At 42.5% G+C, this 23264-nt stretch overlaps 1 protein-coding gene across 1 annotated transcript in view; it reads right to left on the minus strand.

Moving 5' to 3' along the window:
- Nucleotides 1-82: 82 nt before the first annotated feature.
- Nucleotides 83-23264, minus strand: part of lrp2b (low density lipoprotein receptor-related protein 2b) — a gene marked incomplete at its 5' end in the record, with an annotated part of 45591 nt that continues 22409 nt past the window's right edge. The window contains 42 exon segments of the mRNA XM_079658472.1: nucleotides 83-322; nucleotides 1403-1459; nucleotides 1686-1769; nucleotides 2012-2098; nucleotides 2458-2577; nucleotides 2996-3059; nucleotides 3334-3493; nucleotides 3605-3669; nucleotides 4010-4097; nucleotides 4460-4579; nucleotides 5735-5917; nucleotides 6010-6230; nucleotides 6415-6543; nucleotides 6769-6934; nucleotides 7028-7171; nucleotides 7537-7662; nucleotides 8641-8772; nucleotides 9595-9723; nucleotides 10820-10942; nucleotides 11358-11495; nucleotides 12162-12278; nucleotides 12358-12474; nucleotides 12756-12875; nucleotides 13329-13457; nucleotides 13826-14071; nucleotides 15182-15378; nucleotides 15752-15929; nucleotides 16010-16233; nucleotides 16676-16846; nucleotides 17258-17413; nucleotides 17620-18133; nucleotides 18799-19094; nucleotides 19178-19379; nucleotides 19562-19693; nucleotides 19836-19955; nucleotides 20077-20202; nucleotides 20407-20649; nucleotides 20852-21055; nucleotides 21432-21721; nucleotides 21818-21976; nucleotides 22071-22236; nucleotides 22811-23258. Of these exon segments, the coding sequence (XP_079514598.1) occupies nucleotides 296-322; nucleotides 1403-1459; nucleotides 1686-1769; nucleotides 2012-2098; nucleotides 2458-2577; nucleotides 2996-3059; nucleotides 3334-3493; nucleotides 3605-3669; nucleotides 4010-4097; nucleotides 4460-4579; nucleotides 5735-5917; nucleotides 6010-6230; nucleotides 6415-6543; nucleotides 6769-6934; nucleotides 7028-7171; nucleotides 7537-7662; nucleotides 8641-8772; nucleotides 9595-9723; nucleotides 10820-10942; nucleotides 11358-11495; nucleotides 12162-12278; nucleotides 12358-12474; nucleotides 12756-12875; nucleotides 13329-13457; nucleotides 13826-14071; nucleotides 15182-15378; nucleotides 15752-15929; nucleotides 16010-16233; nucleotides 16676-16846; nucleotides 17258-17413; nucleotides 17620-18133; nucleotides 18799-19094; nucleotides 19178-19379; nucleotides 19562-19693; nucleotides 19836-19955; nucleotides 20077-20202; nucleotides 20407-20649; nucleotides 20852-21055; nucleotides 21432-21721; nucleotides 21818-21976; nucleotides 22071-22236; nucleotides 22811-23258 (6918 nt within the window). The 3' untranslated portion in view covers nucleotides 83-295.

Below are 23264 nucleotides of genomic sequence, written 5' to 3' on the forward strand. Positions count from 1 at the left end.
ACTGTCGCACAAAGCAAAAGGGAGATATTGTTATAATTAGGGATTATATCTAAAGGGTTTAAAAAAACGAAATGATACAGAGTGATGATAAAAGCAGTTTTTTTTATTCAACCTTCTCAAAATCAAAATGTACAAAAGGATATAATAAAAACAAATCTCACATTAAATAATTTCATTCATTTTCTTTCTTTTACAAAATGTTTTGGTTGATTTGTTCTGCATCCTCCCTCCAAAGGAAACGATGAGTTTTCAGTCCTGAACGCCATCCAGTTTAATCTCTGATGACGAGGTCGAGTCAAATGTCCGAATCTGGTCTTTGCTCCTGTTTAAACATGCAATGCAATTAGATATATTGTGTCCTGGTTTATGTCACACATAAAAGGGCGATTGTAGTCTATTAAAAAAATACATCCTCAGTATTTGAGATTAAATTCATACATTTCTGAGAAAAAATGCTCAATTCTCAAGCAAACACATCCCATGGCTTTGAGAGGTTGGATCAAACTCATGGCAAAGCAATTATTATTTATTTTACCTACAATGGTCATAATACGGCTTCCAACACAATGCATATACAAAGAAATCATCTTGCAAATCTGTTTTGTGAATAGTATCTCACTAAAGTCATGTTACAAAATCATTTGAAAGGAAAATGTAAACTGTGAACTGCTACTAAGACTGTCACTACGAAGCTTTTCAATTAAAGAGTTGAACAGTGTTAAAGACACTTAATGCAGTGTTTCCCTTAGGATGGAGTCATAGCAGCGGTGCTAAGGCATGTGGGCCCAGCATAATGTGAGCGTGGAGCACGTGGAATTTTTTAGTGTGTGCGCGTGCGAAGTGCGCCCCGCCAATTTGTTTCTATATGTCAGCACAAGAAAGGCTCTTGATGCCTAGTACCAGGGCCGGTTATAGACAATTTGCTGCCCTAGGTGAGATTTTAGGCGACATTTTATATGTAAAGAATAAATGAAAAATCTCTACAAAAGACAAATACACTGCAAAAACAGAAACTTATTGACATAGGTAATAGACGTCAAAATGGCTTCAAATGTATTCAGTATTGTATGAACATGTTTGAATTGGGGGGTGGACGTCACATCCTCTAGGGGGGTCCGGGGCAATGTCTCAAGATTTAGAAAAAATACACCTTTATTGAACATACAGTAACACAAATACTACAAATCCACATAACAAACAATCAAAAATGAAAAAGGGTCGCCACTTATTATTATTTTAAGAAAAAAAAAAAAAAGAAAAAAAAAAAACTTTTTTAAAAAGTCTTTTTGGTACCTGGCTGGCTCTCCCTAGCAGCGGCGCTCATATTTCAGCAGCGGTGCTGCGCCGCCACTATTTGTATATAGGGGAAACACTGTAATGACATCTGTTATTCTGGACTCACAGCGTATGTGGGGTTTTGGAAAGACCCAAAACTCTCATCATCAATGGGTTCCAACAGCTGGAGAAAAGAGAAATAAAAAGCTTCAATAACTCAAAACATAATCAAGCACACATTCACATTTAAACATTTCACTGCCTTCCCTTCTATAGTTGACAAAACAGTAATTTAGATAATTTATTTTAACACTTTTGCCTGCATTAAAACATTCAAAGCATGTAATTATCCATGTTTTCAGAAACTGAGCTGTTTTAGGAAACAGTTTAACATGCGTCTCCATGGTTACCTGTATGCTGGAAGCAGGTTTTTGGGTAGAAGCGACGTCGATATCTTCCACGTCTGAGCCGAATGACGGGTTCTCGAAAGGCTCCTAAAACAGTAAGGGGAAATGAAAAGGGTTTAAAGGATTAAACAACAACATCAAACTCTTTGGGATTGAGTTAGTTAGAACTTAAAACCTAGTCAAAAGGATTAGAGATTTATTGTATAATATATCTGTCCGTCTCTCTCATTTTTTATTTGTTTGGATTTGTATTTTTACTTGAAACCCTCGTGTTATTATATGTATCTAATTGGTTGTGCAATTCAATTAGTAATGAATGTGAAACAGACCATGTTGACAGTGGGTGTGTTTGCACTTCTCGAGGGCTCGTCCACAACTTTAACTTCCTCCACATACAAAGGGTTCATCATGTTCTGCTGAGGAAGGAAACACAGTATATCATATTTCAAATGATTAAACTCCAAAAGCAGAAGTGATTCGCTGCATCGGAGCACAAAGTAATGCTTTTACTGAACCTTTCTCGGTAAAAATCACTTTAATTAAATAAGCAAAAATGAAAACAGCAGATACAAGAAATACAGCAAGTTAATATTAAAAATATAACATTGCAGCAGTGGGAAAGAATCATAACGAAAAAGTCTGTTCTTGATACTACAGCCCTTTGGCATATCATCTCAAACTACTGCCATGTAGCACGATATGCAGCCAGCAAGCAAGAGGGGGTATTTGCAGAATCAATGAACTCCACAGGGAGGACTGATTTCTGTTCCTCTACCTCGTTTGCGGAGGTAGCTGCCACTGCGCTCGTGGAAGGAGGTTGTTCTTCAACTTGATATGCCGGGTTCTCAAAACTCTTCACGTCTGTTTCCAACATGGACACCGACATACAGGGAACCTGACAACAAACAAGTAGACAGAAAAAGTCCATAGTAATAAGCACTTTGTTTATATGAAGAGTTGATAGTGCTTGGTTGCCTCCTGAAACCCGGGTCTGAATAGGAAGCAGGTTTAAATTATTGAGAGGGCTTTCAGGCTCTGATGGCAGACCTTTATTATCCACATTATCATGACAGAGAGGATATCAGAGGACAGGAGGAATAATGAGAGAATAGTGGATGATTTATGTCCTTCATAAATGTTTCACGCAGTGTTTAAATGTCTCGAATATCATTTATTTAGATATCAGATCAGTTTTCCAGGGGGATATTCTGAGTTGACATAGCTTTAGGCTGCTTTAAAACACGAATACATCAAAAACCTGTTCAGAATGTATTTATCAACCCTTTTTCATGATTGACTGCTCTGCTACTTACCGCTTCACAATTTAGCCCCGCTTCACTCTCCTCTGTTCTCGATGCATTTGGAGACGCACTATTTCTATAAAAAAGAATTGAAAACACACCGTCTGTTCAGCTGAAACAATGCTGAGCGGTACATTACATACAAACAAACCTTGAATGTGAATGAGACACTTATAAAAGAGAACTTAAGAGTAAATAGGAGATTCAAAACACTCTGTATTGAAAGCATATCATTAAACTAGTAGAGTTAGAAGAAAACTGTGGACATGTGAGGAAAAACATATTTTAGATTTATTAGGTTTCTGACAGAATTAATCTATTGAATCTTTTACAATCTGGCTTCATCTCACCTGAAGCTTGGCAGGTTGGGCATGGAGGGCATTGACGGCATCGAGGGCATCGAGGGCATACTGGGCAGAAGGCTTAACAGGCTGGACTTCTTTCTGGCAGCATAGACCAGAGCTCCCAGCAGAAACACGATCAATGCTGTCACCCCGATCGCTATGCCAACTGAGATCAGACACAGGAAAGAGCAAAAGGCAGATTATTAATAATGAAATAAAGTTAACGTTTTTAATGTTGTAAGTAAGGTTACATTTCTGGCTTTAAAATCAAATATACTTGAGGATGTGACCGCGTCATATTTGTTTTTCTGGCAGTAATCTCCCGTCCACTCTGGAGGACATCTGCGAAAAAACAAAACAAACATTAGAGTTATAACAATTGAAAATACTGAGGTAATATACAATACTTGTTGAATGAGTTTTGTAAATTCATTTGAGCTGTTTGAAATGTACATTTTGTACACTTTAACTGCTCTACAGTGGACAATATTCAAATGTGACCTGAAATTGAAAATGCAAAATAAACAGAGTAACTTGATTTCAATTTGTTCGAGCAATATTTCCGTCATAATAAAATGACTCTTAGAATTTGAAAGTGTAAAAGTTCGACCTTTAAAATGTGCATTATCATTTTCATTCAGTCCATTTTGGCTTCAACATTGAAGACTAACACATTCCTTACTTGCAGAGAGCCTTGTTGTCATCAAAGTAACAGGTGCCTCCATTTTGACACTGACACTGTGGGGGCATGGTGGGCGGGGGATCAAAACCTGAAATAATAATATATATTAAAAACCATCAAACCACTGTTAAACCCTAATGTGGAAAAAATGACATCATATATATATAATTTGAATGTCGTAAGGAATGTGACTGAGATGAATATGCTACAGATTTGCCAAAGTATTTATATTTATATTAACTCCTACATGGCATTTGAAACGTTATTGAATCCCTTCATTAGCTTTCCTGACTTATTTTGTTGATATTGAAATGATAGTTGCAGGAAAAATAATTCAAAGAGAAAATGATTGAAGTTGTATCAATATCACTGCAATTGAGGTCTGAGATTCTTTCCTGCAACTTCAACACATGATGCCCCATAAGTGTAATTCACTGAGTCTTTAAGCACCTGCATCACACTCGGTGTGGCTGCCGGGGATGAGGCTGGTCCCCTGGGGGCAGGCGCAGGTGTACCCCCCCGGCCGGAGCAGACACAGGTGGCTGCAGGTTCCCTTACACGGACTCTTCACTGCAGAGACAGGAGGGGGGGGAGGGGGGGGGTTTGACTCCTTCATTTCAACAAATTGAAGTGCATGACTCACATGTTTTTGAATTGTAATCAGAAAAAGACATTAGATATGATATCAAAGCAGTGAGCAGGATTCTGCTTTCTCCTTCCTTCACGAATGTTTCTATTACTGTGAAGATTTCTTCACTTTTTTCTGTCCATCCTACTTGACTTTCTTCCTAGTCTTCATCTTGAACTGTGTAGAAATACCAGGTTTAAAAAACATAAAAAACATGCAAACATTTCCACGTCATGAATATGAATCCTTAATAAAGCTCAAAAGTATTTGGTACAGCCCTATCATAATGTCTAACGGAATACAAACATAATATATTAGTCAATAAAAAAATAAACAATTATTAGTTTTATAGATAAAAAAATACAGACATGATCCTTTTAGGGTGGTATGTACTGCAAACTAAACAACATATGGACATTATAGTCTGTAGTACAGCACAGTATGTGTTACGGCCCGTCTACACAGCAGCGTTAAAAAAAATCTTCCAACGCTTCTCTGCCCATTGACTTTGAATGGGGTGACGTCACTTTGCCTCGCTTTTCGCCGAACTGCATTGTGGGGAAGCAAAGCCGAGATTTCCAGGATTTTCAGGATTCAAAAGTTGAGCAATGTTCAACTTTTGAAGCTGAGGTGGAAGCGTCAGCCAATCAAATCCCGTTTATGCAAATCTGACAGTACAAGCGCTAGCCAATCAAACCGCGTGCACGCTGGGAGAGCCAGACCGCAGTTCATTTTCTATATTCCTGAAAATGGAGGAGAAATGAGTTATTGCTGTAGCAAATCAACCGGTTCTTTATGACCAGTCGCTAATAACTTACCGGGATACAAACCGGAGGAACCAGGCATGGAGGGAGGTGGCAGAGGCAGTGGGTGAAACTGGTAGGTTTTCGCCTGTTTGGGGATTTTATATCCAGTTTACTTCGTTTTAACATTGCTATTGCTTTGTATGTCGGGGGCGGGAGATTCATGTGATTGGTTGTTGGTCGCAAAAAATCCCCAAGCTTTCAGACACGCCCAGCTCCAAGATTTTCAAGATTTTTTTAAAGCTGCTGTGTGGACGAGGCGTTACTGTGTGTGAACATGTGAGTGTAGCTTACTATCTAGTGAGTTGTATCTCTGCTGCTGGTACACAGAGACCTGGGTCAGCCACGGCCCCGCGGTCAGCAGCTTGGTTTTTGATCCGCGGCCAAATTTGTCCTGCCGAAACACCTCGCCTTTCTCCTGAGTGCTCCAATAAACGTGATCCTCGAACACACTCACACTGAAGGGGTTCCTCACATCTAGAGGAGGAGAAACAAAATGTGTAAACCTTACAGTCTCACACACAACCTCTCATGTCCGCTTCCTTCCTCATCCTCATCCTCATCCTCACCGATGTAGACGGCAGTTCTGCGTCCCTCTCCTGAGGGCAGAACAGACTCTATGCGGCTCTCCTTGGAGTCAGACCAGTAGACTCTGTCGCCGTTGGTGAAGTCGATTGACAGACCAGTCGGCCAACCCAGGCCGTCGCTCACCAGGACTTTCCTCTCCTGCCCATCCAGCCAGGAGCACTCGATCTTGGCAGCTTCCCCACGGTCCGCCCAGTACAACATCCTGCAGAAACAGAGCAGAGGTTAGATATCTGCACTCTGAGATAAGGTGCATTAAGGTGTGTCTTCCTTTAAGGTCTTTCATGGAAAAAGTGCAAAATACATTTCTGATCTTCTGCTGCATTGTGAACCATCCAGACATTTCAGTTTGTCTGGGACAGGTGACCTTTAGCAAACTAAAGTCTCACCCCAGTCGTGGGTTGACGGCCACAGCAGACGGATGTCCCAGATCAGTCTTGACTAGTTGTTTTCTGTAGCGTCCGTCCAACATGGCCACCTCTAACCTCTTCACCCTGGAGTCTGCCCAGTAGAGGTTCCTACAGGCAGAAAAATAACAAGAGTGTTCTTTCTCTATGAAAACAAGGACCTTTAACACTGGGTATGAGTATTTTGACTTTCGGGACATAATCACCTAAACTTAAAAAAGCTTAATTTGTTGATTTGATTGAAGGTTTTTATGTATCACATTCATGTAAATAAAATAAATAAATAATTGAAATGATCAAGACTGAAGGACTGTGATCAGATCAATTCAGACGCACCTGCCCACCCAGTCCACAGCGATGCCGTCTGGTGTGGTGATGTATTTGATGCCGAGGTCAACAGCAGCACCGATGTTGTTGCTGCCATCGTCCACTGAGGGGATGTACGCTCTCTTAATGGCCCCCGCTGCAGAGTCCTTACCGGCTACAGTGAAGTACACAATACCTGAAGAAACAAAAGGTCACCATCAAACAATTTAAGATTTGTCATTATTGATTTTTGTGTGTTTTGAGCAGTTTTAATCTGTGTGTAACCCACTGAGTCCGGTGTCGTTGTGGTCCCAGTCGTAGTCCAGAGCCATGATGTGCTCCTCTTCTCGGAGGAAGTCGTGGTAGGCCTCCGTCTGCAGGTTGAACCTCCGGATACGAATGTTCTCCGGAAGAAGCAGCAGGGGGGTCGTTCCTGAGGTACACAGACATTTACTTATTATTACATTAATTAATTTATGAAAAAGTGGGAGCAGAAACAACTTGTATTTTTCTTTATATTTACCTATCTATTTATTTCTCTCCACTAATCCACCTCTTCCCACATTTCTACACATCCATCTGACACACTTACCCAACACACTTGTATACATGCATGAAAACACTTACAATACACCCACTAACCACTGAGAAATCTAGCATGTCTAAAGAAGTTTCATATGTCTTACTTGTGTTAATGTCTTTATATTTCATTCCATCGTTATTGGTCAAATGTATCACTTCTTTCTTTGTAGTGTGACGAATTAGAAATAGAAAAATAAATAGAAATGTCTTGCTCACCCTCAGCCTCGCACATGTTTCCGTTGCCCACTTTCCGGTAGCCTTGGGAACACTCACAGTCGTAGCCGCCCTTAGTGTTCTTACAGACCTGAGGGCAGGTGCCGAACACCTCGCACTCATCGATGTCTGCAGCAGAGAGAGGAGATTGTGAGAGTTCAAGTTTTTCACTGTTTGGCACATATGGTTTTTAACTGGAATGATGAAACTTTATTAAACGTTCATATTTGTATGGAGTTTTGACAGCAGAATCATCTGTGTGCAGTGAGAATCAGAATAACTTTATTAGTCACACAGAGGGCACATTTACATTGTTACAGCAGAAAAGAGCCAAAGACAGCTTAATGTTACCTAAGAAGCATACAAAAGTATTAAAGATTAAAATTAGAATAAGAAAAAAGGTTACACAATTTACAAAATACACATCCTTTACCAGTTCTGATGATTTGGCAGCCAGGTATATATTGCAGTTATTAACGGCACATATATATATATATATTGCACATATTGCACATAGTTGGTTGGTATTTAACAACAAGGGGTGTTATAGTCTATGTTGTTGTGTGTGTGTGTGGGGGGGGGGGGTCTACTAGGGGCCATGGTGGTTATATAGTCTGACCGCTGCAGGACGGAAGGACCTGCAGTATCTCTCCGTGAGACAGTGGGTGTTTCTCAATGTCGAGGACGCTTGCTTGGTAGCACATGTCTTCCGAGCGTCTTGCTTCAGAAGCGAGGCAAGAATACTTCCTGGCATTCGGAAAACGAAGAGTGGAACAGGCGAGCAAGTGTGCGTCATATGAGAGGCCCCGCCTTACATTTTCCGCCACAGATTTTCCGGAAATTGGTCCGTGCGCAAAGCATTGTGGGGATTTTAAGACGCGGAGTCTACACATGTGCAGAAAGAAATTTCTCGCTACGAAGTTCGCCGGGCTCGGTAGAATTCCAAGTATGCTGGACATTGGAACAGCCCTTCGGCGGCACTCGATGACGTAGTATGCTTGAAATAGTGGCTCTGGAGCAGCTTCACTCGACATTGAGAAACACCCACTGTGTGTATAAGTTCAATAACAGCAGGAGGATTCCAAAAGAGTGTGTGTGTGTGTGTACCCATGCATGTGTAGGTGTTGACTGGGTCCACGGTGTATCCGGGCCGGCAGGAGCAGATGAAGCCGGTGCCGTTCAGGTTGGTGCACTCGTGCTGGCACAGCTTCTCATCACAGTTGCGATCGTGGCCAAAATCTGCAGCCAAACAACACAGAGCGGAAAAGCTCAGACACGTTTAAAAAAAGATTTGGTCTCTAATGTAGGAGACGCTTACTTTTGATGAAATACAACAATGGCTTTGTTAACATCATCAGATTACTGTCTAGACTCCAGGTCCCAATTACTCCCTGCACCTTCATGTATACTTCAATAAAAGATCTCAAAGGATATTTATGTCCTCTGGTTGTGTTCTGAAATGGCAGCCTCAGAGTTTTGCTTTAACTGTGATTTTCTGTCTTATTTTTAAGAAGCTGACATCTAACAGGTTAAAGAAAAGAGACAATTATCCTATAGTTACGCATTCATCATCATTATAAGACATTTTTTCTTATTTTTCGAATAATAAGAAAGGGTTCTTAATAACAAGAATCTTCTCTTATAATTACAAGATCTCTTTTCCTCATTATTTAACACTGCATGAATGGATGCATTAGTCAACATTAAACCAAAAATAAAGTTATTATTATAAGAAAACTTGGAGAATTCAATGCGCTAACTTAAAAGATTGCATGTCCAAATTATTGAATAATATCAAGAAACATATCTCATATTTATTCAACATGTGCGTCATCTTTTTCTTATAATTATATAATTCTATATATAATGTGATCTGCTATTATCTGTACAAATAATGCAGCTATTCTTGTGTTTTTAAATATTGAATAAAACATCTAGCTGCAGATATCTGTAACTTGGAATCATAATGAAATCAGGGCAAGGTCACACTTGATAGCATCGTGTAATAACCGCTATTAAAAAAGAGGATATTTATAGTCGGTGTGTTGGCGTGCTACTCACTGCAGCCTAATTCATCCGTGCGGTCCCCACAGTTGTCGTTGTGGTCACAGACGTACGGCAGGGCCACACAGTGTCCGTTGGTGCATTTAAACTCTTCCAGAGTGCAGGGCGGCAGCGTGGGCTCGCGGCCTGAGAAGGACACAGTTAGAATGAGTCATCAACACAAGGACGCAGGAAGGTTGAGTGGGTACTAAACCATCTGTAGAAACACGTCCACCTCCACTAGTTTTACATTTAACTCAGAGCTTTTTCCATACTCTTCAACTGTGTATATAGCCAAACAAAGATACTCCCACATACTATATTTTCACTATTCAATTTAAGGCTTGTTTACAGCTCCTACTGTGAAACAACAAATGGCTTTAGACGAGCTAGCCTGTTGTCCACCTGCACTCCAAGCACAACTATTTAATCCCCTCTCAAAATAATTTGCTGTGATGATGTTTAAGCTGATTGTGCAACAATTCCATAATACAGACTTGTTCCTTATCCCTTGTATGTTTCAGGCTTTGTGTGCCCTGCATACACACTGATGTCATTTTGGGATTTCCCATTTCATTGGCATGAAGGAGCAAAGTTCAGGAGGCATTAGTGATGTCCTCACTAATCCGCGGGGCTCCCAGAAACTGATGATTAGTGGTGAACCTGTTCGACCTGAATTTATTACAAATCTGGCTATGTTAAAAACAATAAAGAATAATAACAATGACAGCTGTAAAACCTAATTTATTACATGGGGAGGCACAGTGTGCTTAGTGTGTGTGCACATTTTAGGTTCTGCTTGTTACTGTGTTTTAACATCTCTTTGACTTAAACTTCAAACGTCAAATGTAATAGTAACCACCAAATGTCTACATGAATACTTTGTTGTGCATCTCTTGACTGTATTTAATGACTGCCTGTTCCCTAGGGATACATTATGTTTTAACTTATCCAGTTTTATCATATGTATGATATGTTTGTCTATTTGTCTCATTATCTGTATATTTGTTTGAAATGTAATAAGGTACGATAGTCATTCTTGAAACTGTGTGTAATTTTGTGAAATGACAACATTTGAAGACTCCATCTTGAGTGCTTTTGTTTGATTACATTTGAGTTCTGCCACATTTAAAGTGGAAACAAAAAAAAAGCAATCACAATTGGTTAATGGCAATGTTTCCAAACTGCCCTGATGAACTCTGTATGCTTTTATGTGATTGTATGTGATGTTCGTGGGTCATACAGAGTTCTTCCTTCTCGTCGCTGCCGTCCCCACAGTCGTCCTTCTGGTTGCACATCAGGCCGGAGTAGAGGCAGTAGCCGTTTGCACAGCGGAACCTGAATGGCAGCTCGCAGGTGACGCTCACTGTAACATATACAACACAAGTATGAGTTAAGACCAACCTCTGCCAGAGCATATTATTAAAACACAAAGCTATTTGGAATCATGTTTGCTTTTGAATTCTGCAGCTGTTTGTCTTGATATCTTTGTTGAATTAGGTATAAGTTGTAATAAACAGGGGAGAGCAGTTGCAAAGAAAAACAGTTTGCTTTTACCTGCTCATGTATGAAACTAACTATTAATATGAGGAATAGGAAAATATGCTCAATCCTTTATATAAACATTAGGATTAGGGTTAGAATTGTGGTGTACCTGAAAAAATGCCTTAGGGTAGTTGATCAAACAACAAGAAATATAGAGAAAATACTTTTTCACCGGGCTTATATATATATATATATATAAGTTTATATATAAATAAAATGAAGGAAAGATTTCTCACAGCATAAAGTGAGCTGTTCGTCGGAGCGGTCCCCGCAGTCATCTTCTCCGTCACACACCCAGCTCTGGCTCACACACAGACGGTTCGCACACTGGAACTCACTCTGAGGACACCAACGGCCTCCTGGGTAACGAGTAGCTTTGGAGTGGGGAAAATGATAAATGAACAGATTAACAATCTACAAATGACACCATTGGTAATCTCTTTTTCTGTTTTTGCTACGCCACTCTTTGCTCTCGTTCAAACAGTCACACCCAAAAGCTGCGTAGTACAACCAGAGTCTTGCTTATGGCAACATTTGACTCATTATATTCTGGGATGAGGGCAGACACTCCACACCAAGCCACAGTTTCAACAGAAAGATGTGATTTTACGCCTTTTTTATGGGAGCCTATTTGACTTTATTAGATTGTGGAAACTAGTAATATGACAAGAATCAAGATGGAGAAAGGAAATTGGAGTGACATGTGACAAAGGCTCCTTGCCAAACTTGAAATAGGAACATTGTTATTGATGTTCGATCGCATCCCCAGACCAAGTCTTATGGGTGCTTATAATGTACTGTGTTGTTCACTATCAAATTCAAATGTGGATAGAACTGTTAAACTGCTGACAGTCTGCCGCCTATTTGCTTGTTATATATGTATATTTCTGCATATTTTAGAAATGCTAATTAAAATGTATTAATACTAAGGGTATGCAGATACCTCATACACACCCACTCAAAACAACAACAACACACACATGCACTCAAACGCTGCAGGAGCCAGGCACTCTGCCATTACTCTCCTTGTTTCTACTCACGACAGCTGGTCTCATCCGACAGGTCCTGGCAGTCGGGCCGGCCGTCACACTGCAGCGCGGCGGGGACACAGTGACCCGAGTCACACTGGAAGGATCCTGGGCGACACGTCTGCAACTCTGGAGGAGAGCCAGGATGGTAACGAGTGTTGTTTATGACAGAGAATATTTCATTTCATTTTTTATTTTTTTTGCTCACCACAGTCCCGTTCATCCGAGTTGTCCCCACAGTCGTTGTCATAGTCACAGACCCAGTTTCCAGGGATGCACTGTCCGTCGTCACATCGATGCTCACTCTCAGAGCAAGGCCTCGGCTCTATGGACCAGAATCACAATAACAGAGACACATATTTTGAGTATGAAATCAGAGTAAAGTCCTACTGGTCATGCATAATCTACACATGCTGAGGCTAAAGCACGTTTTTTAAGGAGGGGGGTTAAGGAAAGGTTTATCAGTAAAAGTTTGCAAATGCCAGATTGTGTCACACCCCACAAATACATGACCGAGCTAAAGAGGATAATATGACCCCTGAGGGAAACAGGATTCTTGCTGGGTTGGGATGGGTTTAGCTGAAAGACATAGCGTGTGACACTCACGGCAGTTCCTTTCATCCGAGCCGTCCCCACAGTTGTCGCTGCCGTCACACTGCCAGCGGATGGGGACACAGCGGTGGTTGTCACATCGGAAATCTCCCAGAGGATCACAGGTCACCTCCTCTGTTGGCAAAACAAAGGCAGACACAGAATGACTGATTATTCAACATGTAGTCAATAAGAAAAAACTAAAGTGAGCCCGTGTTCAAAACTCAAGATATGCTGTTGCAACACACATACAATCTGATCGCATCGTGCAAAGTGGTTAAGATCCCACATCACCTAGGATAGACTCTTGCCTTTAGCTTGAAATCTCTCCTTTGTTGTAAAGCAATATCCAATGTTTTTTGTACCTTGTTTATTAAATGCAGCTGTGGAAACATTATGTTGTTTCCTGTTTGCTTTTTCTAACATTTCTGTTCATCCTCAAGAAACTCTTTAAGGATTATCGACATCAAATGTAAACGTAAAACATATAAAGTAATAAACGGTACTGTATTGCAAAATGTGATTTTCTTCAACTGGACTTCGTTACAGCCCCACAACATGACATAAACCCTCTGCTGCCACACTGACCGCAGCCCTGCTCGTCGCTGTTGTCGATGCAGTCGTTGGTGCCGTCGCAGCGAGCCCACTGAGGGACACAGCGGTAGTTTGTCTTACAGGAGAACTCAGTGTCCGCATCACACTTGTAGTCCGGACCCACTGGAGGGAGAAAGACAAAAAGAGAGATGAGACATTTTAATTAAACACAGAAAAATATTAGTAAGTAACAAGAACGTAAGAGATGAGAAGTTGAGAGCAAGACAGCGAGAGAAGAAGGGAAAGCTCTGAGTAACTTATTTAAATATATTAAAGTTAATAATGATACAACATGGTTTGGGCTAGAGTAGATTCACTGAAATGTTCAATTTAATCTGATGACAAAAAAACAAGTTTAATTGACTTAAACTATACTATTGTTGACTACATCAAATAAAACTAACAATGACTTTTGAAGTAGATAACATAATAATAGCTGATCAAATGAACCCTGATTCACCAACACCACCATCTCCTGATGTCCCACTTACTGCAGGTTTCATACGGCTCATCAGATCCGTCCCCACAGTCGTCCTGGGCGTCGCACACGTAGCTGGACGGCAGACAGCGTCCGTTAGCACACCGGAACTGTCCCGGTGTGCAGGTCCTCTGCGAGCACATGTCTGCGTCTTCGTCGCTGCCGTCTCCACAGTCATTCACTCCGTCGCAGTGCCAGGAGACTGGGATGCACTTCTTGTTCTTACACTGGAACTGGTTTTCCTGGCATCGGTGGTCACCTGAGAGGATAGAAAGCAGCTTGACTCATGTTTGAAATGTTGAGGTAAATCCAAAATGAACAAATTGCCTTAGCTAAGTCTTAGTGGCTATGTTTGATTTTAAGTGATTTCTTTAAAGGAGAGGTGTCATGGCCATTTCCACTGATCATAATTCCATTGTTGAGGTCTACTAGAATACAAAAATATTGTGCAATTTTCCAAACTCACATTGGTTTCGCATACAGCATCTCTGTAAAGTATGTGTATTCAGCAGTATTCACTTTCTCCACTAAACGGCTCGCTGCAGCTCCCCCCCCCCCTCCCTGTGAGCACAGTGTGCTCTGATTGGTCGGTACGTTGTGAATCGCGCTGAGCTCCGTGGAGGTGTGATTTCCTTGTTTAGCGATACATAGCCAAACACAGCCAAACTCACCCTGAGCACACACAAAGTCATAGCTGAAATAAAAACAATAAGTGTGGCTTGATATTGAGTAAGAAAAAGGTTTATAGGTTGATAAACGCTGTGAGAATGGGTCTGCAGAGAGAATTTCGCCGCGATCCCAACTGTCAGTTATCAGCCTGCAGCAGGGAGGAGAGATCAGCAGAGCTGCCTGCACTGAGTGTGTGTGTGGATTGGTCAATTTGGACCAATCAGCGGGGGCTTAACGTAACGTAAAGGCTCCACGGACGTAACGTAACGGCTCCACGGATTGGCCCATTTAGTTCCGGGTATGTGCTTTCGTAAGCACGTACCCGGAAGAATCAAATGGATGATGACGTTTGACCAACGAGGCGTTTTGGGGAGGTATTTTCTGTGTTAGAGTTTTACTCGCTACAGGGTGTACTTTGAGGGTTTTGACTCTGCACACCGTTTACATGCAGAAAAACCTTCATAACACACAAGGGGACGGGTAATAACCGGAAAAGCATGACATGTCACCTTTAACTAGTACATTTAGCTTTTCAGAATTTGAGCCAAAATGTCACCTTATCTAAATCCAGTGAAGTTAAAGACCTAAAATGTCAGCGTAAAATACCTTCAAATTCAACTCTCTATATGGTTTCCCACAATGGTGCAGTTGATCACAGTTGCTATTATTATCATTCCTATTTTTATGATTGTTTACGTACTGCAGAGAGCTGCATCCTCATCTGAGCTGTCAGGGCAGTCAGAGTGGCCGTCGCAGAGGAAGCCGGGGTAGGTGCAGTTTCCATCCTGACACTGGAACTGGCCGATGGGGCAGAGACGGGGCGGGCAGGTCTGAGGTTCATCTGAGCCGTCACCACAATCTGACTGGCCGTCACACTTCCACCATATAGAAACACACCTAGGGACCAGAGAGAGCACACACTGGTTACCTCACAGAATATAAATGTCAAATGATCTAATCTCTTCTACAGCCTTTTACTTTTACTCCTTGTCCCTTATCTGCTTTGAGACAGTTTTCTAGTTTTTCAGCTCTTATTTTTAATATATCTATATATATTTAAGTAATACTGCATAAACACCAGAGAGAGTGATGAAAATAATCCAGGGCTTTAAAGGATTGAATTGAAAATGTTCTACAATATTCATAATTTCTTCAATTCCCCAAACTTAAAAGCTCGGCAAGTGATCACTCTCATCCCTTTCCAAAGACTGGCTAGATGAATGGCGTTCTGATGACTGTGAAGTATCAGCTGATTATTTATCGGACTGACTTCTCGTTGTCCCCGCATCTGAACTGCGTGCTTGAGCAGTCGGCGACACACTGGATCTTGAAGCCCACAGCGAGGCCGATAAAGTGATCTGGACACTGGCAGGTAGCTCTCTCCCCGCCGGGGGCAACCAGACACAGGTGACTGCAGGTCAGGTAATGGGAGGAGCAGGGGTTTTCACCTGGGAAATTGAAACATATTTGTCAATTCGGCAGTCTATGGAGACAATAGGAATACAACCTGCTGTTCAAATGTACGTACTGCGAGGCTGCCTGTAGGGGTGGGAGACGCGGATGTCATAGGGCCGATGTGTGTTGTTGCCCATGATTGTGCGCTGCTCTCCTGTGTACTTGTGAGCCTTCTCCACTGTGTGTGTGTTCCAGTCCGTCCAGTAGACCCAGTCCTCAAACAGGGAAGCAGCAAAGACATGAGGAAGTGTACCAGCAATGGCCCGGTGGCGGTTCTTGCCGTCCATGTCGGCAAAACTGAAGGTGGACACAGTGGAGGGTTAATACACCATGAAAGAACAGATACTAAACTTAACACAAAAAGTAAGGCCATTTGTGTTTGGGGGATGATTTATATGTTGTAACAATGCTTTTTGTTCTGTTTTCTTACCTTTCCAATGGTACCACATTTGTGAGGAACAAGCATTTGTGGGATGAGCAGATGAGCTGAGTATATGGGGTGCGCCCATGAAAAATGTGACAAATCTCCTCTGCCAATGCCAAACAGCTTTCCAACGGTATAAGATGTATTGCCAAAAAGCATTGTTACAACATAGAAATCATCTACCAAACACAAATGGCCTTACTTTTTGTGTTAAGTTTATTATACAGGAACAACTTCAGGAATGATTTCAGATCCCCATTTAAGCATATCTGATGGAAACTCATAATAATCTTGTGTCTGAACTTCTAAACTCACTCCAGAAAGTTCAGGTGGGAATCAGCGAAGAAGATCTTGTTGGTGGTGTAGTCGATGGTCAGAGCGTTGGGCCACTCCAGCTTGGTTGTGATGATGGCACTGATGTTGCTTCCATCCATGCCGACTCTGCCGATATATGCTGTGTCAGCCCAGTCAGTCCAGTACAGCCATCTGGGAAAAAAGGGTACATTGTTGGGGAAATGTTGCTATTAAAAATCTTCAGTAAAAAGCAATCAGCTAGTGTTGTCTAATATGATGAGGCGTTTTGTTACCTTCCCTATCATCGTTGACGGTATAAGATGAGATGAGACAATGTGCACTAAATGCCTACCATTAGATCTTTCTAGGGGTTTACAAAGTCTTAAATGGTGGCACAGACCTCTGTTAATCTAAAAAGTAAAGTTATAGTTTTTTAATGTTCTTATTGATTATTCTATAAGAGCAAAACAATAAATACACAAAAACACGGTCTGAATGGAATCGTAGTGTGTAACACCCATTACATATCAACTGTGTGTGTGTGTGTGTGTGTGTGTGTGTGTGTGTGTGTGTGTGTGTGTGTGTGTGTGTGTGTGTTAGTACCCATATTTCGGGTTAACAGCCACAGCACGAGGTCGGCTGATGAGATAAGTTGTATTTCCTTCTGTGAATTGTCCTGACAACAGTCTCTTCTGGTAGCGCCCATCCAGCTCCATCACATGAACCGAACCGTAATAACCGTCCACCCAGTACAACTTCCTGCAACATACAAAACGCTTTTACTGATCAACCAGACAGATTAAATACTAAAAACAGTGTTAGATATTAAAAGAAGAAGAAAAGGAGCAAAAGTTCTCCTGCAGATACGGAGATGTTTTTTAAATCAAATGTTCTTATTTCTTAATAAAGTATCCAAACAGGGATTTAAAAATATTAACGAATGATATTCCATCCATTTCACACACCTGCCCACCCAGTCCAGCGCCAGGCCTTCAACTCCTCTTGCATCGTCTTTCAACGTCTCCCTGTCAGTCCCGTCAAAACGCATCCTCTCAATCTTCCCCGTCCCCGTGTCCACCCAATAAAGCCTCTTCTCTTGATCGTCAAAATCTAAAGCCACTACATTGGAGAGCCCCTGCAGGACGATACTCAGATGTGACCCATCGGTGGTTATATTTCGGATGTAGTAGCGGTTGCTGTACAACAGGTAGGGCGCAATGCCACTGTTCTGACGACAGGTGCGTCCGTCCGGTTCACGGAGGTACCCCGGGGCACATTTGCAGTGGTACGACCCGACAGTGTTCTCGCAGACCTGGCTGCAGACGGCGGGTGTGCTGGTACACTCATCGAGGTCCTCGCACGCTTTGCCATCGGGCATGAGTCGGTAGCCGGCGTTGCAGGAGCAGTAGAACCCGGTGAGGGTGTCGGTGCACAGCTGCGCACACTTGTGGACTGACGGGCTACGGCACTCATTGATTCCTGAACAGAACGAGGAATAAGGGTGATTTGGAGGAAAGACAGGAAAACAACAGATTTATGAGTTCAAAGACCTCAATGTCATTTTAAATGAGTAACAAGGATTTTTCACAGATGAATATAACAATACATCAATGAATGGATTCACAAAAAATGATATACAAATGTGGAAATGTATTGAACTTATTCATGAACAGAAAAAGCTAAATATTTCCTGTTTTATTTTTGCTGGAATTGAGCATATGTACTCTTACCTATATATAAACGTGTTCAAGCAGAAACCCAATGTGTTAGCTATACATTGTATATGGTGTTAACCTGAAAATGTGCACATTATGTCCCATTTAAGTTCTTGTGTATATTCATATAATATTGGAAATGGGATATTTCTTCTATTGGTCGAACTTAGTTCAAGCACACTTTTCGTAAAATATGGTGATATCTAAAAAAGAGAGGCAATGTTTCGGGTCATAAAGCACCCAACTACAAAAGATTTCAGGATTGTACATAAACCTTTTTTTGTCTCCACTGAAATAAAAACATTTATACAACTCTATGGTGGCGAGGGATCTTCTTTAAACCACTGTCTCGTTGTGGGAGAGAAATGCTGTTTTTCCTCTCACACCACTTCACATCCCTTTTGTCACATGACGCCACATTTCTCTCACCGCATCCTTTCTCGTCGCTGTTGTCCTGGCAGTCCTTCTGTCCGTTGCACACCTTGTTGATGTCGATACACTCGCCTGACTTGCACATGTACTGCGTGGGAGCACAGGTGGGCTGGGTCGTGACGCACAAGCTGTCGGCCTCATCCGAGCCGTCCATGCAGTCGCTCTCCCCGTCGCAGGCGAAGGAGGCGGGGGTGCAGGCGCCGTTACTGCAGGTGAACTCGCTGCTGCTGCAGGTGTCATAGCTACAGCCCAACTCATCACTGCCGTCCCCGCAGTCATTCACACGGTCGCAGCTGGGGAGGAGATGAGGAGGGAATTCGATTTCGGACCGGCAAACGAATGTCTATTTTTATTCACTCACACACTTCATACTTACTGGTAGGGGAGGAAGATGCAGAGCCCGTTGGAACAGGCAAACTCATTCATGTGGCAGGTGCGGTTGGGGCAGTTCTGGAGCTCATCGGCCGCGTTGGCGCAGTCTTTGTCCCCATCACACACAAAGCTTAACGGCACACAGCGCGGGTAGCCGGGGAACCAGGTCAGACAGGTGAACTGGTCCGAACTGCAGGTGCGTTGGCCTGGAGTGGGTGAGGATGAGAGGGGTCAACAGGGAAAAGAGGAACTAAGTAATACCAAAAAAGTCACACATTTAGACATTACAAATGTGTCGAGGAGGCATTTATTTTGCTGAAATATTTTGTAGTTTTTAACCCAGATTCTCACTTTAATCCTCACACAGTGAAATGAATAAATGACTCACCGCACTGCAGCTCTGGAGCCTCGTCACTGTCGTCCCAGCAGTCGTTGTTGCCATCGCAGACCAATAACTGGGGGATGCAGTTTCCATTTGTACAGGTGAACTGGCTTGGGCCGCATGTTTTGATTTGATCCTCTGTATTGCATCGAAAAAAGAAAAATATTTTTAAGATGCATTTCAATTACAGACCAGTTATCAGCAAAAAAAGCTGAACTTTATAATTTGAACTACAAAGTCTTAAATGCCAACATTTAAAATGTAAAGGCAGAGAACTCACTGCAGGAAAGAGGTTCATCTGTCCCGTCATTGCAGTCTCGGACGGAGTCACACACCCAAAAGTCTGGGATACACTTCCCTCCATCGCAGCTGAACTGATCCGGAGAGCATGTGTGACCCGCTGAAGAACAGGAACACAGATTCGGACAAATACCCATGAGTTTTATTCCCATAGGTGAAACATGTCTGTGAGCGATACTATTCTTTCCAGCCCTCTCACCCAGCAGCAGTATTGAACTTACCGCAGAAGAGAGGATTCTCATCGCTGTTGTCTCCACAGTTGTTGTAGCCATCACACAGGTTCTCAGGGTCGATGCAGATGTTGTTGCGTTCACACTTGATCTGCCCTGCAGGACACGTCCTGTCAGCTGGAGAGAGCAAAGATCAAAACATCAACCGCAGAATCAAAAACACGTTATTACTTCTTTAGCAGCACAGAATCCCACCTGGAAGGAGAATATTGCTTGTGCAGTGGAACAAATGACATTAGAAGAACAATTTCAGAAACATTTTCCAACCTTCGAATGTCCTATTTTCCACCATTATGAATTATGAGCCGAGTCATCACTCACGGCAGTTGATCTCGTCGGAGGTGGTGTTGTCTCGGCAGTCGTTGTGTCCGTCACAGACAAAGGCCGCACTGATGCAGCGCCCGTTGGTGCAGGTGAACTCTGTGGAGGGGTTACATGTGGGGAAGGGGCAGCCTCGTTCGTCACTGTTGTCGCCACAGTCGTCCGTGTAGTCACAGGCGTAGCTCATCGGCACGCAGCGGCCATTGTCACAGGTGAAGTCCATGGCGGAGCAGGTGTGGAAGGCTGAGCAGGAGGAGCAACAGAAAACAGTCTCATATATGTGTGTTTTATAACAACAACGTAATGTGTGTCCCTTTTCCCAAGTTGACATTGCGTGGCACATTTTATCATCAGTGTCTAATTAACATGTTTTTCAGTCTGCATGCTTATTTGGTTTGGATTGGAACCGTTACATGTTTCAGTCAGATTAAACCTCTTCTCTCACCACACACTCTCTCCAGCTCATCTGAGTTATCGTAGCAGTCGTTGTAGCCGTCACACTTCCAGCGCGCTGAGATGCAGTCACCGCTGAGACAGGTGAACTGATCTGGCTCGCAGCGTTTCCCCGTGTCTTTGACACAGTCTTTCCCGTTGTTGGCCAGGTACCACTTCCCCTCGTGAGGACACTGGCACTCAGGGCCCAGCGGACCTGCAGGAGAGATTATGGGAGGTGAGGGAATTTGATAATGTGGAGGAAAGGAAGGGAACACAGAGATAATCACTCTTTTGAATTAAATGTAGGTTTTATTAAGGATGTTCAGAACTTTCTCTACTTGCTTTAAACTTTAATTGTTAAAGTTCACTTTAAAAACAAAACAAAACACTTATCTTAGTGGTGTCAATCATGGTATCAGATTTATGTTTTTTTGGAAGATTTTACTGTTAAAATGTATTCAGTTTTGTTAGCCTGAATTACAGGCAGCAAAAAAACCATGAGTCTAACGGATACAATAACTGTCCCCAGCAGGAAATGAAAGTACAGTATTAGAGGGGCTTTGGTGTCTTGTTTAGAAGTCTGCTCTTACCAGAAACACAGATATTGCTGCAGCCTCCGTTGAACTGCTGACAGGAGCTGTTGCAGCTCTCTTGCTTCGACGCGGAATAAACATGGATGTCGTTTGGTCGGTACTGCATGTCCTGGACCAGCACTGCAAAGTCAGAGCCATCGTCCTTCCCTGCCCTAAAGACGGCTCTCTCAGTCCAGTCGGTCCAGAAGATATCCTGTTTGAAGACGGTCATGGCGTACGGGTACTGGGCCCCCTGCACGATCACTTGTCGGTTCTCCCCAGTCAGAGTGGCCCTCTCAATTTTGTCTCTGTAGCAAAAGGGAGTAAAGGAGCGTTGTCAAACATTATGAGCAGTATACTGTAGGATCTGCTGCAACAGTACATGTAAACCAAACTGGACTTACAATGAGGAGTCAGCCCAGTAGAGCATCCTCTCCTCGTAATCCAGAGACAGGCCGTTGGGCGTGGACAGGCTGGTGTTGATGATGGAGGTCTGGAAGTTTCCCCCCAGTGTGGCCCTCGCAATCTTAGCTGGATAGCCCCAGTCAGTCCAGTACAGGTAGCTGGGCAGAAAGAGCAGCGTGAGAAGGGAGGAGAGGAACTTTATTGTCTAATGTGTAGACCTTTAGTAGTAAAGTAATGGACTGTGGCTCTTACCCGTAGCAGGGGTCAACAATGATACCTCTGGGACGGTTTGCATGGGCGATGGTTGAGCGGTTCGCCCCATCCACCCCTATAGATTGGACAGTGCGGCTGTAGTAGTCAGTGAAGTAGAGACGCTTGTTGACCCAATCATACGCCAGTCCCTCTGGGTCATCCAAATCTGAGCAGTGTATCAGAGAGCAGAGGATGATCAATAAAAGAGAAAAACACAGGGATAAGATCATGAAGGGAAACAGAAAAAGGGAGAAAAACTAAACGGGGAGATAAAACGTTTTCAAGATGGAGACAAAACAAAGGGATCAAATAGTTAGAATTTTTTGGAGTAAAACAATAATGGGTAAATACTTCTACAGAAAAGATCAGGCTAAACTAATTTAATTTGAGAAAATGATTATACTATTTGTGGAATAAGATTTCATTGGAGGCTGCGTGGGGTTGTTTCATTAAAAATGTATTAAAAATCATAAATGTAATTATTTCCAAAATTCACAACATGTTTTTATTTAATTTATTATTCGGTTTGAATATTTGTGGGCATGTAGCCTAATACAAACAGTAATCCTTGGTGCCATACAACCATAATAACGTATTTTTCGGGTAATGACGTCATAAAATACGAAAAGACCATTTCAACACTTCTTTCAAAATCCCCAATAGAAGAATTATTATATATTATTATATTATGATATGATATTTGGTACAGCCCTTTAGTAACATAGTAAAACTAAACTCACTTGTAGCCAGAATGACAGGCGGGGTGGTGATGGATGTTGTGGTGACGTAGCCAATTCTGCTCCGACCAATTCCCATACTCTGGGTGAAGAAAATTCTCTTCTCTTTGAAGTCGTAATCCAAAGCCATCAAGTTGTAGCCTAAGTTCACGGTTGGATAGGGGGTGCTGTGATCTGCAGGATCTAACCTCATGCTATTCAGCGTGGAGTCTGTGGTGAAAACTAGAAACTCGTCCAGTCCGTAACCGCATGTTACTCCGTTATTAAGGAGTGACCCATGAGCACAGCCACATTTCGGAGCCTCCTGGCCTGGCAGGGCGAAGCAGAGCTGCTGGCAGCGTCCATTATCTTCATGACACGGGTTGAAGCCCACCTGGTTGGCAGATGTCGGCTGGACATGAGCATCAAAGATAGAGACATCCATCAGCCCGTCAAGATTGTCCAAAATAACCTGGTA

This window comes from Notothenia rossii (genome assembly GCF_949606895.1).
Source record: "Notothenia rossii genome assembly, chromosome: 11".
Lineage (NCBI taxonomy): Eukaryota > Metazoa > Chordata > Actinopteri > Perciformes > Nototheniidae > Notothenia > Notothenia rossii.